Raw genomic sequence first — 15995 nt, forward strand, 5'->3', positions numbered from 1 at the left:
TAGGCCCTGTGTATATATATATATATATATATATATATATATATATACCGTCCACATTTTCACAAAATGCCCATCTATGCATTATATGTGCTTGAACGAACAAATACAGACAAAATTACATCAAAATGCGTGTCTCAGCAAATATCCGAAGAAACACTGTCGGTTATGAACTAACGTAAACAGCTTACAAAGAAAACACGCGTGTATCAGTATGGATCTGTGCATTCATACTTAAAGTGATAGCAGAATAATAAACCTGCTGCTGTCTATTTTTAATGTTAATCAAACAACAAAAGACAAAAAAAATCTCTTACTGCTCTTAGTTGGCTGAATAACTTTTGTAACTTTAAAAAGGATTGATCTATATTTAATTTATACAGTGAAGACTATGCCGTGTTATTTTATATTCGATTACTTTATTCAGACCTACCTGAAAAACCCGAAAAGCTCTGTTTATTTCATTTGTGTCTTTGTTCAATTGTATTTATTTGTGCTATTGCTTGCAATCTGATGGCCTGTAGAAAAGATTATTAGCTTTGAGCCCCGCAAAGTCTCAAATTAAAATTTGTTTTAACAGATTTATTTTTATTATGTATTTACCCTACAACATCGTTTTTGTTGTTTCCTAATGAGGATTTTCACTAGATTTTAAACATTGCACATTTTAGCACTGAAGCCCGAAAGACTTTCTTGACTGTTGTCAGGTCATAAGCTGTCATCAGATTATTGAGCTCATGTGTGACTTCCAATTATTTATTTTTCTTTATTATTAAAAAAAATGTATTGTAAAAATGTAAAAAAAAAGTGTATTTTTTTTGTTTTTGCTGTGGATGTCTCAATTGGGGTACAGGATGTGGAAATTCAAATAAATGTTGATGTAACATATATTGGCTGCATTTGTGAGTTCATAAAAATGTAGCTGGTTGTGTAAAATAGGCAATCACAACATTTTTTGAGGTATCAGCAAATATCGTATCAAACTTGGCTATGAGAATCGATATCAGATCATATCATGATGAACCATCTGATTTACACCCCTACTTAAAACCATACAGACTACCACTAATACACACCATAATACAATGCATCGGTGGAGAAACTATGTTACTTCAAAAAACAGCACAACAAGTGTAGTCTAAATTACGTGAAATTAAAACCTCCAAAAGACTCACTAACTAGTCTCAATCCCATGATCTGTTTGATTCGTTTTAATGACGCACTCATTCACTGAATTGTTCAGAATGCTAAAATCACCAAAGGTTTGACATATAAGACCAATTATTGGGTGGGGGGTTGGTGCTTAGTCAAAAAAAAAAAAACAAGCACAGCATGTGTGAATTTCATGTGCAAGATTACATCTCAAAATGCATCCCCTTGAAAGCAACGATTATACCTCAGTTTCACATCGACCAACTAGCTGTTCAGACAAACCAGTGCAGCTCCACTGCAGATGAAGTTCCTTGTTTGGTAATTTGTTGTTTTTACCTCTATTTATCCAGGCAAGTCAATTAAGAATTATTTTCTTTTTTACAATATAAACTTAAATTTTCAGACTTGAGTCTGGGAGTTCACTGATCAACTGCAGTGAAAACAGAAAAGGAAATGTGCTTCTGCGTGAAGCCATAAGAGCCGGTCCTCACGCTCTGCTCAGTGATGCATAAGAGGACCGTTGAGTAGTGAATATAAATGAGGCTGCATTTCATATGAACATGGGTTATAATGAACAATGCTATGAGACTCCTCAGATAATGAACACCAGTGACCTGGACTGGTCAAACACATTGTTTAGCTTCTCAGTCCATCTGCAGAACAGCCAAATAACATTCATCAATATTAAAATGAATAATTCAGACTTTATTGTTGTGGATAATTGCATGTTGAAATTGAGTCCTACTGGTTAATCCAAGGGTCTCAAACTAACGGCTCGCACAGTATAGGTTCATACAGCCTCTCAGATGTTTATTTAGGCATCATTAGTCCAATAAACACACAGATCAGTCTGCTAGGTGTGAGGGAGGGATGGGTTGCTTAACTGTGCCAATAATTACACACAGTTCAAATATATGGTTGTAAAACCAGTGGTGGACGAAGTACACAAATCAAGTACTTGAGTAAAAGTACAGATCCGTGTAATAAAATATTACTCCAGTAAAAGTACTCAGTTTTCAATTTTACTCGAGTGAAAGTACAAAAGTACTTGATTTTTTATGTACTTAAGTAAAAAATACCGATAGATGAATGTTTATTTTGCAGTTTTATATAGGCTACTTTTATCACTTAATTTTATACTAGCATTTATTTTTTTATAATCCTACTGCTCAAAATACCTGGGATTTTCCCAAAATAACCAATAAGGAAATAATGAATATAATAAGGAAAATATCATGATATTTTCATAATTATTTTTTTTTCTTCTCAAACCTTGTCTGTGGTGTAAAAGCACCCCTGGCCAAATGCCCCCAGAGGGCATCACTTCCCACTCAGTTACAATAATTAATCCTAAAATTCGACATTAGTAACTTACACTTAGCAGCATCAGACGCACGCGCGCTCACAAGATCTCCCGGTTCTTACTTGTGAATTCAGTTCACTGGAGACTCGCACTAAACGGTTCATTTGAATCAGTGAGTTGTCGACTCGAGAACAACTGCAATCGGTTCATTCCAATTCATGAATGAATCGATTGGAGCGATTTGCGAACCGATTTAAAAGGCTCATTGAAAAGAATCAGTTCGTTCTTGAATCAGACACCGCTTCTGCGTGTCAGAGCACATGATATATTATAAGGAGTAACGATATGTTTTATGAAATGTAGTGAAGTAAAAAGTACGATCTTATGCTTTGGAATGTAGTGAAGTAAAAGTAAAAGTTACTCAAAATAAAACTACTCCAGTAAAGTACAGATACTTGAAAAATGTACTTAAGTACAGTAACGAAGTAAAACTACTTTGTTACTGTCCACCACTGTGTAAACCATTTGTAATTATTGTAACTGCCTAGTGCTTCTCAAGCATTTGCGTTTGAGACCCCTGGTCTAATATGCAGTGAAAAATGGAAAGCATGCAACTGTAGCATTTCAAAGTCCTCACCACGCCAGGAAAGATCTTCTTCAGTCTGTCTACCGCGGCGAGAGCTTTAGCCTTCCCTCCACTCAGACAGTCTTCAAACTCGTAGAGCGGCTGCCGCACTGGGTTCGAGTAGGAGATCTTCGCGTTGTCCACGAAAGTGATGTGTCTCACACCCCAGCCCTCAAAAAAAGAACAGAAAACATCAGTATTTCAGCGTAATCCAGCTCAAGCAAATGCTGTAGTGATACTGTATGCTATGTGCATTTAAATTACACAAACACACCGCCTGTCTTATAGATTTTTGTGCTTTATTGACAAAAGTTTGCACTATTTTCCAGTTAAATGTCATTTTATTAAAAGGGGATGTTTGTGTACATTTTCTAAGCAGTTAAATAATGCAGATCATTAGAGGCATAGTGTAGCCAAGCACACTGGATACAGTGCCCATGCATTTTTGTTTTTTTTGTTGTTTTGTTGACATGTTTGCACCATTAAATGATTTGCACAATTCCTCTGAAACCAGTAAACTAGTAAAAATAAAGGATAAATAAATAAACCGGTGTGAAAAAAGCAAATATAGCGCTCGTGAAAATTTTCACACTCAGTTGCTCTTGTGAAATTAGGTAAAATTAGGTAAAATTAGGTAAAAAGCTTTCTTTGCTTTCAAACTGTCCCTGACTCAGTTGTGAATTGGTGTCAGACCACTTTCTCTTCACACTGCTGATATTTGAAATCTGGACCACTCCAATTTTGAATGAGTTATGTTTTTATATTGCTATTTACTGCTGTCATTATTAGTAATAACACTGATAATACTCCTAAATTGGTTATTAGAATATTATTCTACAGTTATAGTAATATATTTCAGTAGTAATTCTTTCACTTTGATGAAACACTGAAAGATTGCTATAATGCTATAAAAGTGTCTGAGTTCATTTGGTGCGTTCACATACAGTATAAGCCAAAATTCTTGCGAACCGCTGTTGGAACCAAATGTAAAAACACTCTTACTCTTGCAATTAACTGACATGAATGCATTTTAATTTTCATACCGCCAACATCTCAGGGACACCACTATCATTTTGAAATAGAAGCATCTGCGACTTACTTTCTATAATTACAGTCTTAGGCTTACGACTATTTAAAAAACCATTAAGAAGCGATTATGGCAAAGGCAAGTAAGCACATAAATGACATAAAGCAAGCCAAGAAATCCATACTGAAGGCAATGAAAGCTTTTTTGACACCTGTCAGATGCGATAAGCTGTTGATAATCAAATATAAATCAAATGGCTCATACCATCAGTGTTCTTGCGACATTGCAGCCCAGAGTCCCAGCTCCCAGCAACAGACACCTTGTGGACACGACCTTATCCAGATCCAGAGACGGGACCAGCCTCCAACGCATCAGCTTCAGGTTGAGATCGACAGAAGACTCGGCAAGCCTTGAGGAAATGAACGAAATGTTTCACATACCATAGAGAAAACCATTTTAAAAGTGCATAGACTGACGCCAGGTGTTTCGTACCTTTTAGGGTCCATGCATTCACTGAGATTGACACTTCGAGGTCCCATCGCGCCTTTAGCGTTCTTCTCCCAACCCACACTCTTTGGACATACTGCATAATCAAGTTAGTAAACATAAATATAATGCAACACATGCCTACAGCTACACTGACTTCAATATTAATATAAAAGGCACTTTGCTTGGTGTCGTACAGGTAAAATAATTGTAAATAAATATTTGAAGTTCAACCTAACTGTACGAATGCATCAGACATACAATACATCTTTGGCCACTGTATCATATTTTGCTTGTTTTTATGCGTCTCAAGTAGTGTTGCTTTCGTCAACGAAACTTATGACTAAATATCGTCATCAACGAACCTTTATCACATGCCGAAAACGAGACGAGACGCAACGTAAATGCTGGTCATGTGACGATGACTATAATTAAATGTATAATGCAATATTGTTGACGAATAAAAACGAGACTAAATGTGGTTTACAAAATATAACAAAATTACCCAGCTGTAAAATCAAAAATACACTGAGTGTATACACACTCGGGCAAAGATGATAAATTACCTGCAGAAGCCGTGAGGTCTGGAAGCTTGACCCGAAAGATGATGCTGTGCCGAATTGAGCGGCTCCCTTGTAGAGTCCTGTCTCTGAAGCACAGAACCTCCAGCACATCCAGCTGTGAACCCCTGGCATTCACACGCACAAACACACACCACCATAAGCACACGCGGTCTTTGACCTTAAGCTTACCATTACAAAGAAACGATGCCTAGAGAAGTCAGCACAGATGACATTTAACTCGGAAAGCTGCAAAATACAGCATTATTTCCAAAATCTTCCACCTGCACTGCATTTAATGAACAGTGCATCATTTTTCATGTTAATTTCGGATATGCATCATGGTAATGCCATGTTTTTTTTTAGATATGGTACAATGATAATACCATGTTTTTGGGGCGGGTGCATATTCTGGTGCATATGAAATTGTGAAGGTTGAGACGCAGTTATCTTCATTAAAACTGATGAGCGCTATATTCTCTCAGGATTTACATCTATTTTCTGAAGATATTTGTGGGACCAAGTGTAAATGAAATGAGCAAACTATCAAAATGCTTCAAGTTACTAAGTGTAAATCAATCCACCGGTTTTTAGATGTGGAGCCATAGTAATCCCTAGTGAAAAAAAATGTGTATATATATATATATATATATATATATATATATATATATACTAAAATGTATTTGAAATGCATGTATTTTGTGCTAAGTATACTAAAAATACATCTACATATTTATGTGCTTAATAAAAAAACCCTGCAATTGTGGTATACTAAACTGGTATACTTAAAGTCTGCTAAATTGGAACAACTAATCTTGTGCTTAATGCACTATAATTGTGCGGAAGTAGTGCTGGAGTCCAACTAAAGGTATACTGAAGTATATTTGATTGTGCTAAAGTAGACCTATTGCAAGTACACTTCAGGTACACTTTAAATATCATGCATTTAAAGACTGATATTATACAGAGATCATACAATCCTTATTAATAGTGATATTAAAACACGTTTTAGACATAATATTAAGAAATGTGCATTAAAGAAATACTCCAAATACAGTTTAATTATAATTTTATATCAGTAAGTCTTAAGTGATATGTTAATGGATTTGAAGTATACTTAGTATGAAATAAATGCATATTTGGTATAAACCTCGGTATATGAACATAGTAATCATTCAGTACTATGTGATCTATTAAAGTACACTGGACATAGCATTGTTCTAAGGTGCTGCCATAGTATTTTTTCTCGGCTACATGACTAATGAATAAGCAACATCATAGTACTGTATATGATTTGAATGTACATGATCAAACTTTAGAAAAAAAGGTCAAAAGAACAACACCCTTGATTGGCCAAGCAGCGCAATAGATTCCCACAAAACCCAACATATTAGCAGATGGTTGGAAATAGTATTTTCTCACATTTTTTAGTAGCAGAACAAACATTTTCGAGTTTGAAAGTGATGTCAGGAGGAAAAGAGTGGAGCTGTGGAAACAGGGCTATAATTGAGCACCAGTGGGATGCGTGTTGGAAAAGCTCATTACAGACATACCATTTTTTTGCGAGGAGGACGAGAAAGTTTCTGAGAGGCCAGCCAGGATGTTGAGGCAGTGTGCATGGGTCATACACACCCACAGTAATCTTCAAAACAAACCAGTACACATGCCATATTACAACAACAGAACACAAATTCTGATAATTATGGTAATCTAGAGCAAGCCTCAAATGTTGTTGACAGAATTTGCAATATTCCATTAGTAATAATCCAGCTTTCTACTGTAAATTACCTTCTTTAGGTCTGGGAAGAAGGAGTTCAAGTCTTTTAGAGGAGCGACTTCAACACTTTCATCTGTGTACTTGAGCAGAAAATGTGGGACTGCCGTCGTACCGCTGGAGGCGCAGAGATTATCATACGCCGTTTGCAGGCTTGATATCTGTGAAACAGATCAATGCAAAGCAATCAGCCCACCTCATTAACTCATGAAAAAATGAAAGTTTATGCTTGGTTGGAAAATAGTTAGGCAAGAACTGAAATGCACTCTAAATTGTACAGCTGGTGTAAAGAAGGACAGTGTGCCATTTAGAACAAAAAATCACTTGAATCGAGGTGGCGAACAGGATGCAATTTGAATTTAGTGAATGCCATTACGATGGAATAAATTCATGGAAATGTATATACTGTAAATTAATTTTGAATTGAACGGAAGAGGGTAATAAAATAACACATCTTCACTTTCTAATGACTTACTTGGAGCTAAAATACAGAGAGGAAAGTATTTTAACAGAACAGGTTTCCAAATACTCCTTGGTGCTACTGTATATGCCACATCAGTCATCTTAGGGCCTATATGACATTATGCATTCAAATAATTAACATTGAATTAAAAATTCTAATCAGCACATGCTTTCCATAATGCACTGACTAATGGCTCATTATCCTTCACACAAAGTATCCTCGTCAGAAGTGAGTTATCGACGCGGGCTCTTCTCCGCACCTGTTTGGCAGAGAAGCTGTGCTCTAATGACACCGGCTCCTGCTCCAGCTGGACCCCCTCCAGAAAGCAAAGGGCAGGAAAGCAGAACCAATAATAGAAATTATATTTCTTCAGATCCTGGATAAACAAAAGGACCAGTCAGAAACAAATGGCTGAAAGGACATTAATCTAAAAAGACATTTTCTAAAATGTTGGCATACAAACCGCAAATGTCAAGAGGATGAATTTGTTTAGTATTGAGGAGTCTTCCAGCGCAGCCCCTGACTGAATAACGCTCCAAATCTGTGAAGAAGACAACATTACCAGTAATAATTAAACTGACATGTCCAGAAATTATTTCTAATTTAGTATATGCAAATGCAATATGCATTCACGCTGTGAAACACATTCTGGGACAAAATCACTTAACAAAACACCAAACAGCACTTTTGTGCACAGTATTTCAGTGCAAAAACCTAGCATTTAAACTAAGTCATTAGGTGCGTCCCACTTCAAATACCCAGCTGATGCACTTACTTAAAAGAATAGTTCACCGAAAAACTAAATATGTGCTCTAAGGCTGTCAAAATGGCTGAAAACTACATTCGAATTTTTTACTTAAATATTATCAATATTCGAATTATACTCTAATTTAAAAGGCATAATTTCAGTTAGGGGGAAAAAGCTTTTGGCTTCTCTCCTGAGGCCACAAGAGAGCGCATCGAACAAAATATTATGCACGTTTCTTCAAAGCATAATAAAATAACACGACTATCTTTGAAAAAAGAGCATAATGTTTAAAATAATGTTTATAAACCTTATATAATTAATAAAGTTGCTTAAACAATTAGAAACAAAACAGCATCATGCATGTATGTATAGTTTAATACAAAGGACCGAAGAAAAAAAAAACAATCACAAAGAGTACTTTCTTCATTTAAAAACTGGGATGGGGAAAACCGCCATAAAGTCTTGAGACACGTTTCTTAAAAATTTAACTTACATTAATTTTACATGGCTTTCTAAACATGCCACTCTCTGCGAGACGCGGGTGCAACGCTGATAGATGTCTCTCTCAAAAATGCGATAAATATGCGTTCTGTGTGAACAGCTTGGTTTCGGTAACGAAACGAATGCAACGTTTTTGCATTCGAATGTGGATTTTTATTTCAAATTCGATGAATATTTGAAATTCGAATTTTTTTGTTGACAGCCCTAATGTGCTCATCCTCAGTCCATCCCAGATTAGGATGAGTCTGTTTCTTCATCAGATTAGTAGAAATGTAGCACTGCATCAGTGTCTCAGCAATGGATGCTCTGCAGTGAATGGGTGCCGTCAGAATGAGAGCTTTTGTCTTCTCCAGGTGTTCACTGATGGACTGGAGTGCTGTGCATTATTTGTGGATTATTGTGATGTTTTTATCAGCTGTTTGGACTCTCATTCTGACGGCACCCATTCACTGCAGAGACACTGATGCAATGCTACATTTCTCCAAATCTGATGAAGACACAAACTCATCTACATATGTGATGGCCGGAGGATGAGCACATTCTTTTAGCACAAACTAAATTATTGGCCTTTTTTGCAAAAGTCTGTACTATTTGGCCACGGCAATTATCATTGTGTTATTACAATTTGCAGAAAGCAGGCAGTAAATGAAATTGTATTAAGAATATTACGAATAGCAGCAGTAATTTATCAAATGATGGAGAAGGATGTTCAGCATCTCGATACACTGTGAAAGAAATCACATAATTCACTGGTTCTCAATTCCAGTCCTCATGTACCACCGCTCTGCACATTTTGTATGTATCTCTAATCACTTCAGACGTGTGTTCTATTCGACAGTAAGTGCCCTGCGAAGTGGACATCACAGGATATTACACCATGATTCCAGTTCGAAGGGAGCATATTTGTTCCATTCAAAGGGCATAAAAGTGTGCGAGACTTGAATTTAAACTGTATTTATTTACAGAGGTATATTATATCACACTTCACACTTTCATCTGTGTGTGAAGACGCTGCAGGCCGTGGCGTAGCGCAAATCCGTGAATGAATGCTCCGTAAACTTCAGCTGATTTCCCTGTGCTCAGGAGTAGGGAGCAGTGAACACTGTGTAGGGACCCTATCAATCAGAACACAGTTCATATATAGAGCTCTCTTCTAATGAGCTGCTGATCTGAATCAGGTGTGTTAAACAAGAGAGACATGCAGAGCGCTGGTACGCGAGGACTGGAACTGACAACCACTGGCATAATTCATTCACTGGATCTATGCAGGCAGCGAGTGCAAATCAAATACGCTATCAACAGGCACAATTAATTATGAGTGAATCAAAGCACTGCACCTCATTGGCTGCTTTATCCAGGAGAGCTTTCTTGTCAACGGTTTTGAAGGCTTCTAATGTGTTGGTGTTGTACAGAGTTCCAGAGGCTGGACAGCAGCGAGCAGGTGTGGCTCCATCACTGAAACATAAAATTCATACACTATATTACTTGTATTTGGGTATATTCACTATATGCATGGTTTTGTTCTTTTAGCATCACAGTGTAACCTGTATTGTATACTATTTGCACCATGTACCGACATTAACACGCTAGCTCTTCAACCAGGAAATGTTGACTAACTAGTTGTTGACATTAACTAACTGCTTAATTTTTACCGTACATTTCTGCCAAATGGACATCAGCTTGAGATAGTCACCACTGATAAGCTATTACTAAATATAATGTAGAAACTTTAATTTTCTGTAAAGCTGCTTTGCAACGATTTGCATTGTGCTATACAAATAAGCTTGAATTGAATTGATTGGCTAACCATAATAGCATTACATACTATGGATTATGGTAAAATCACTGTAATGTACAGCTGTGAGTGGCTTACTGTTTTTATACAGTGTACAACATGACAAAAGAAACCAGTCAATAAACATAACATAAAGAAAAGGGAAATCCTTCAAAAACATAGTTTAAAAATGTGCCAAGTTCTTAGAAATGTACTCTTTGCATGTACTCATGTTCATTTAATTCAGCTCTCACAATGTCATGTGGCATAACTAGCACTTTTTTTTTTTTTTACAAAACCATGAATTGAAAATATCAAATATCATACGTTTTTGGATGGTTACACCATATGCATTGGCAGATACAACTTTTCATTTTAAATATGTATTAATAAATGTTAAAATGAACATGAACTAAAATGTATAAATGAGTATTGTTCATTGTTCATATTGAGCTACTGTTAAGAAATGGAACCTTATTTTAAATTCAATTAACCTATATAGTAATATTAGAAAAATGCATAATAGAATTCTAGAACAGAATTAATAGAATATCAGCTTGACGTCATGTGGCATAACTAGCACTTTTTTTTTTTTTACAAAACCATGAATTGATAAATATCAAATATCATACGTTTTTGGATGGTTACACCATATGCATTGGCAGATACAACTTTTCATTTTAAATATGTATTAATAAATGTTAAAATGAACATGAACTAAAATGTATAAATGAGTATTGTTCATTGTTCATATTGAGCTACTGTTAAGAAATGGAACCTTATTTTAAATTCAATTAACCTATATAGTAATATTAGAAAAATGCATAATAGAATTCTAGAACAGAATTAATAGAATATCAGCTTGACACATTATCTGTATGTAATGCACTTGTGTACACTTGTTCCCTATGCCTTTTGCAGAGCCATTTGAATCGAATGATTGGAAAGTGCCCTATGTTTACGAATTGAAGGGATCTATCTGTTTTATAATGTCGCCATGCTTTTTTTCCTTTCTTGGAGAAAAGCAGCGTGGATGCAGATGGTTGCAGGGGCTCAGACGTAACCCCCTCATCACTTCTCCTGTCTCCACCAGACTACAGGGCTGCAAATAGCTGTGCCGTGTAGTCAGCGCAATTACTCACCCGTCATAAATGTAAAATTAATTCTACTGAAACAATCCTTGAGGATTTAACTGGCAAGAAAAAATCATTAATTTCACAAGTAACAGACGTGATATTGGGGCCATTATCCAAGGCTTTCAGAATACCCAACTACATTACATGGTTTTATTGCAGAAAACTTACACATCAAATGCGCTGAACTCCAGGGTCAAGCGTGTCGGCAAGCCAACAGGATCACCTGCAATTTATAACAAAGCACTTGCATTAAATTACAGCTTTAAGGTGGATTAAATATTCTCAGACATTTTCGGCTGTGAAATTTATAAATGAATCATTGGTGACACACACCTGAAAGAGGAGTATTGCCACAGTGGCATCTATAAATAAACACTTTTGTTTCTGCATAACGTCCAAGAGAAAGTGTCATATTGATTGTTTAAGAAGCGGAAAAAACACAAGATGGCTATGTTAGGATAGCACACTACTACTCTTAATATTTCAGAAGTATGCATGTATATTGCAGACAGTGTGTGCATGTTTTGTATGCATGCCTAAATGATCTACTACATTCGCCAGTATTCACATTGAGGACAGCTGCTGTATTCAGAATGCAACACTAGCACACTACAGTCTGCATTCTGTCACAGTCTTGTCTTAGTCTGAAGGTCTCTGCACACTGAGTCCGAATTTTTCGTCCGAAATGTTCGCACGTTGAAAAATAAATACGACCTCACGTTGTGTCAATCACGTTTACACACTGCCTCCGAAACCTTCGTCCGTCATAAAAAAATTCGGACCAGGTTCGATTTTCTGCGTTTTCGCATCTGTAGCAAGCATTTTGATAGGAAAGGATGACGAATACGAAAAAAAAGGAAAAATGCATATGAAAGTTTCGGACTCAGTATGCAAGGACCTATAGGCTTTGTCCAAATACCCACACTTTGGGGAAGTCGTGGCCTAATGTTAGAGAGTCGGACTCGTAACCCAAAGGTTGTGGGTTCGAAATCCATACATTAACAATACAAAGCACACACTTAAGGTCTCTGCACACTGAGTCCGAATTTTTCGTCCGAATTTTTGCACGTTGAAAAATAAATACGACCTCACGTTGTGTCAATCACGTTTACACACTGCCTCCGAAACCTTCGTCCGTCATAAAAAAATTCGGACCAGGTTCGATTTTCTGCGTTTTCGCATCTGTAGCAAGCATTTTGATAGGAAAGGATGACGAATACGAAAAAACGCATATGAAAGTTTCGGACTCAGTATGCAAGGACCTATAGGCTTTGTCCAAATACCCACACTTGCAGTCTTTGCACTTGACCACTTGATTACTTAAATGACGTATTTCCTGTATTTGGCCAAAGTCTTCAAGTGGGTGTGAAGACCACAAGTGTGTGTCGAACTTTTCATTACCTGATGGGACACACCTTGAAGAGACCTTTTTGAAGGATGTTGTTGTTGTTGTTTTGCAATTTTGAGGTGCTCAGTCTTATTTTGGTTTTAGAAAATAAATGTGATTGCTCTCCACACAAATCCACTCTTTAGCCTTGTCCAAATACCCACACTTGCGGTCTTTGCACTTGACCACTTGAACACTTATATGACGTATTTCCTGTATTTGGCCCAAGTGTTCAAATGAGGATGAAGACCACAAGTGTGTGTCGAACTTTTCATTACCTGATAGGACACACTTATAGTGTTGTAAAAAAGCTTTATTTTAATTTTAATTTGAAATACTTTGCATTTTAAAATCAACTTCTAAATGTCTGTTCAGTAGTCCCTATAACATGACAATTTTAATTTGTGGTGCTTCTAATTTAGTGATAAAAAGCAGTTGCAAATGTTGTACAAAATAAATATCACCACTACTCATCTTTGCACCAATAAAAGTAAAAACACTGTTTTTCTACCAAATTATATGTATTATATCTAATTATTATATTAATATTTAACTTGCATTGGAAAGGTTTCCGTGACCTCTCGCGAGATCTCGGCAAAAAGTCTCACGATTTATTTCCAGAACATGATGCATGATGGGATACACTAAGCCTCGAATAGCGCTCCGGAGCAGTATTCGAGATAGTGTGTGTTTAGTGTGCTTTAAGGGCACTGCACTCTGGTATTTTTAAGACCTGGGACAGTCTTGCGCACTTACTTCCTGTCGCGCGCATGCGCTCTCAAGTGGCCAAGACCGCAAGTGTGGGTATTTGGACAAGGGGTTAGTCTTCCCTGTTTGACCTAGTTTTCCCTCATGTGTCTGATTAGTTATCTCTCTCACCTGTCATTGTTAATTATCTCATTAGTCCGCCGTCTTATTTAAACCCTGTGTTTGCTCCCAGTGTTTGTCCGGTCTCGTCTATGTTTAATGTGGATACCATGGATTGCACCCTGATCGTTGGCTTATTAAATATTATTAAACTCTTCTTCGTCTTTATTGGATTGTTACACGAACCACACATGACCGAAACATTTCGGTGACACTTTACAATTAGGTCCCGTTAGATAACATTAGTTAATGCATTAACAAACATTAACTAACAACGCGCATTAGTTAATCTTCGTTATTGTTAGGTAATAAACTATTCATTGTTAGTTCATCTTAGTTCAGATCCATTCAATTATATTAATAGATAAAACTTTTGCTTTTAATTAGAAAGTGTTAAAATGAACATGAATTAAGATTAATAAATGCTTTTTTTCATTGTTAGTTCCCGTTAACTGTGTTTCAAACAGCAGTATGGTGAATTGTTGTCACATGACTCCACTACGCTGTGTTATCCAGAAGTGAAGTTTGATATTATAATCTATTTTTTTAGATGGGGGGGGGGGGCTAATACCTAACTGTATTAGGACATACAGTAGATCTTAAAACTTGAATTTGTGCAGATTCAACCACAGTACAATATATTTACATAAAGACATTCAATAAGGCTGAATATGGCATTAGATATTTAGAAAGACAAATCTAAAATCATCAACAATAAAGTTGCTTTCATTTTCAGGATCTAAGCAATCTGTTCTGACAGAAGCCTAGCACTTAAGAGGCTACCGGTGTCAAATCCCAGCAGAAACACCTCTTTCATTATTACATTCCCCATGCTCACCATTATAGTAGTAGCCTTTGATGTTTTTTGGGCTCTCGTCTAAGCGGAAGTCGTTGAGCTTCTTCTGTGTGAGCTGATGCCAGAATCCTGCCTCCAGGGCACTGCAGAAGGGGGCGAACTGCAGCTTTAGGGCGGCTGCGCCTCTCTCCATCGACTCGGCTTCCATCAGGACCGATGCTTTTGATTCCTAATGACACAGAAAACAAGAGCAAACCAAGCCCAGTGAGACAACTGCATTCAGCCACTGAGGATTTTCATTGAACCTTTAGCATCATAAATGTGCTATAAATACATATAGTTTGCCTTGAAAAAAATATAATAACATTAATAATTTATTTGTTCAATTTCAAACCACTTAAGGCCAAGATTATAATGTACAGTGACAGCTAGCCAACAGATATTTTCATCTTTGATATATCAAAATAAAATATTTGTAATAATGTACACTTAAAATATATTCCTCAATACTGATAGCCTGATTTTCTTATAATAACGCATACATTTCTTGTTCGATTACATTTGGGGAAGTTGGTTAGTTTTGAAGTAGTAGTTCCCTTTTCTCACTTCAACAAGCTTGAATGTCTAAATTAATAAGAAATTAATATTGTACTAAGCTGACAAAACGTCTATGCAACTGATTACGTCTTGTCAACGTAATTAAAGTAAAGACTGCGCTCTTTAGTATTGTGATTTTAGTAATACAGCTTCGGTAAACCACCGAGTCTCTGTCACTGTGATCGTGTGTTTGTTCTTTAAACACACTACAGTAAAAGGCACCACATTGGAAATGTGAGCTGTGCCAATTATAGTCATGTAAATGACAAACAGAGAGTCAGAGCAACAATAAACACATTTGATAGAAACATCACTTACCAGACAAGCACTTCCTGGTTGAGGTCATGTGACCACGGTCACCTTGCACGCATGCGCAGTCGGTTTGCTTTGGTATGGGAACACAGCTAGCGCTTCACAAATTACTTTCAAATTAATTTAATAAGATAACAAGTGCAGGCAGAATGGAAGTTGTGGTGCCGTTTTCGCTGGTGCTACGACTAGTTAATGCTTTATATGTAATATTTTGACAACTTAAAAAAACTCTCTAATCTTAATCGGTGTTAGCATACACGCTTTTCTGATAAATGTTTTAAAGCATCATATCAGAATCAGAATCAGCTTTATTGCCAGGTATGTTTACACATACGAGGAATTTGTTTTCGTGACATAAGCTTCCACAGTGTAACAGAATGACAGTGACAGAACAAAAAACACAGATAATAAATAGAACAAGTAAATAAGGAATAAAAATATATAAATTGACAGTTGTATGTGCAGGTATATTACAATAGACAGTTTTTGT

The 15995-nt window shown here is 36.5% G+C and overlaps 1 protein-coding gene across 2 annotated transcripts in view; it reads right to left on the minus strand.

The window, feature by feature from the left end:
• Nucleotides 1–15657, minus strand: part of atg7 (ATG7 autophagy related 7 homolog (S. cerevisiae)) — a 78756-nt gene extending 63099 nt beyond the window's left edge. The window contains exons 1-12 of one of the 2 annotated variants that reach the window (XM_016484603.1): nt 15512–15656; nt 14639–14825; nt 11715–11769; nt 9974–10091; nt 7851–7928; nt 7647–7763; nt 6939–7085; nt 6704–6792; nt 5157–5278; nt 4597–4687; nt 4369–4513; nt 3090–3248 (exon numbers count right to left, since the gene is read on the minus strand). In XM_016484603.1, the coding sequence (XP_016340089.1) occupies nt 3090–3248; nt 4369–4513; nt 4597–4687; nt 5157–5278; nt 6704–6792; nt 6939–7085; nt 7647–7763; nt 7851–7928; nt 9974–10091; nt 11715–11769; nt 14639–14804 (1287 nt within the window). In that variant the 5' untranslated portion in view covers nt 14805–14825; nt 15512–15656. Of the gene's footprint in view, nt 1–3089; nt 3249–4368; nt 4514–4596; nt 4688–5156; nt 5279–6703; nt 6793–6938; nt 7086–7646; nt 7764–7850; nt 7929–9973; nt 10092–11714; nt 11770–14638; nt 14826–15511 lie in introns of both variants that reach the window. The other variant, XM_016484602.1, reaches the window with a different exon arrangement.
• Between the last annotated feature and the right edge of the window lie 338 nt (nt 15658–15995).

This window comes from Sinocyclocheilus anshuiensis, unplaced genomic scaffold (assembly GCF_001515605.1).
Source record: "Sinocyclocheilus anshuiensis isolate Anshui unplaced genomic scaffold, SAMN03320099.WGS_v1.1 scaffold1805, whole genome shotgun sequence".
NCBI lineage: Eukaryota > Metazoa > Chordata > Actinopteri > Cypriniformes > Cyprinidae > Sinocyclocheilus > Sinocyclocheilus anshuiensis.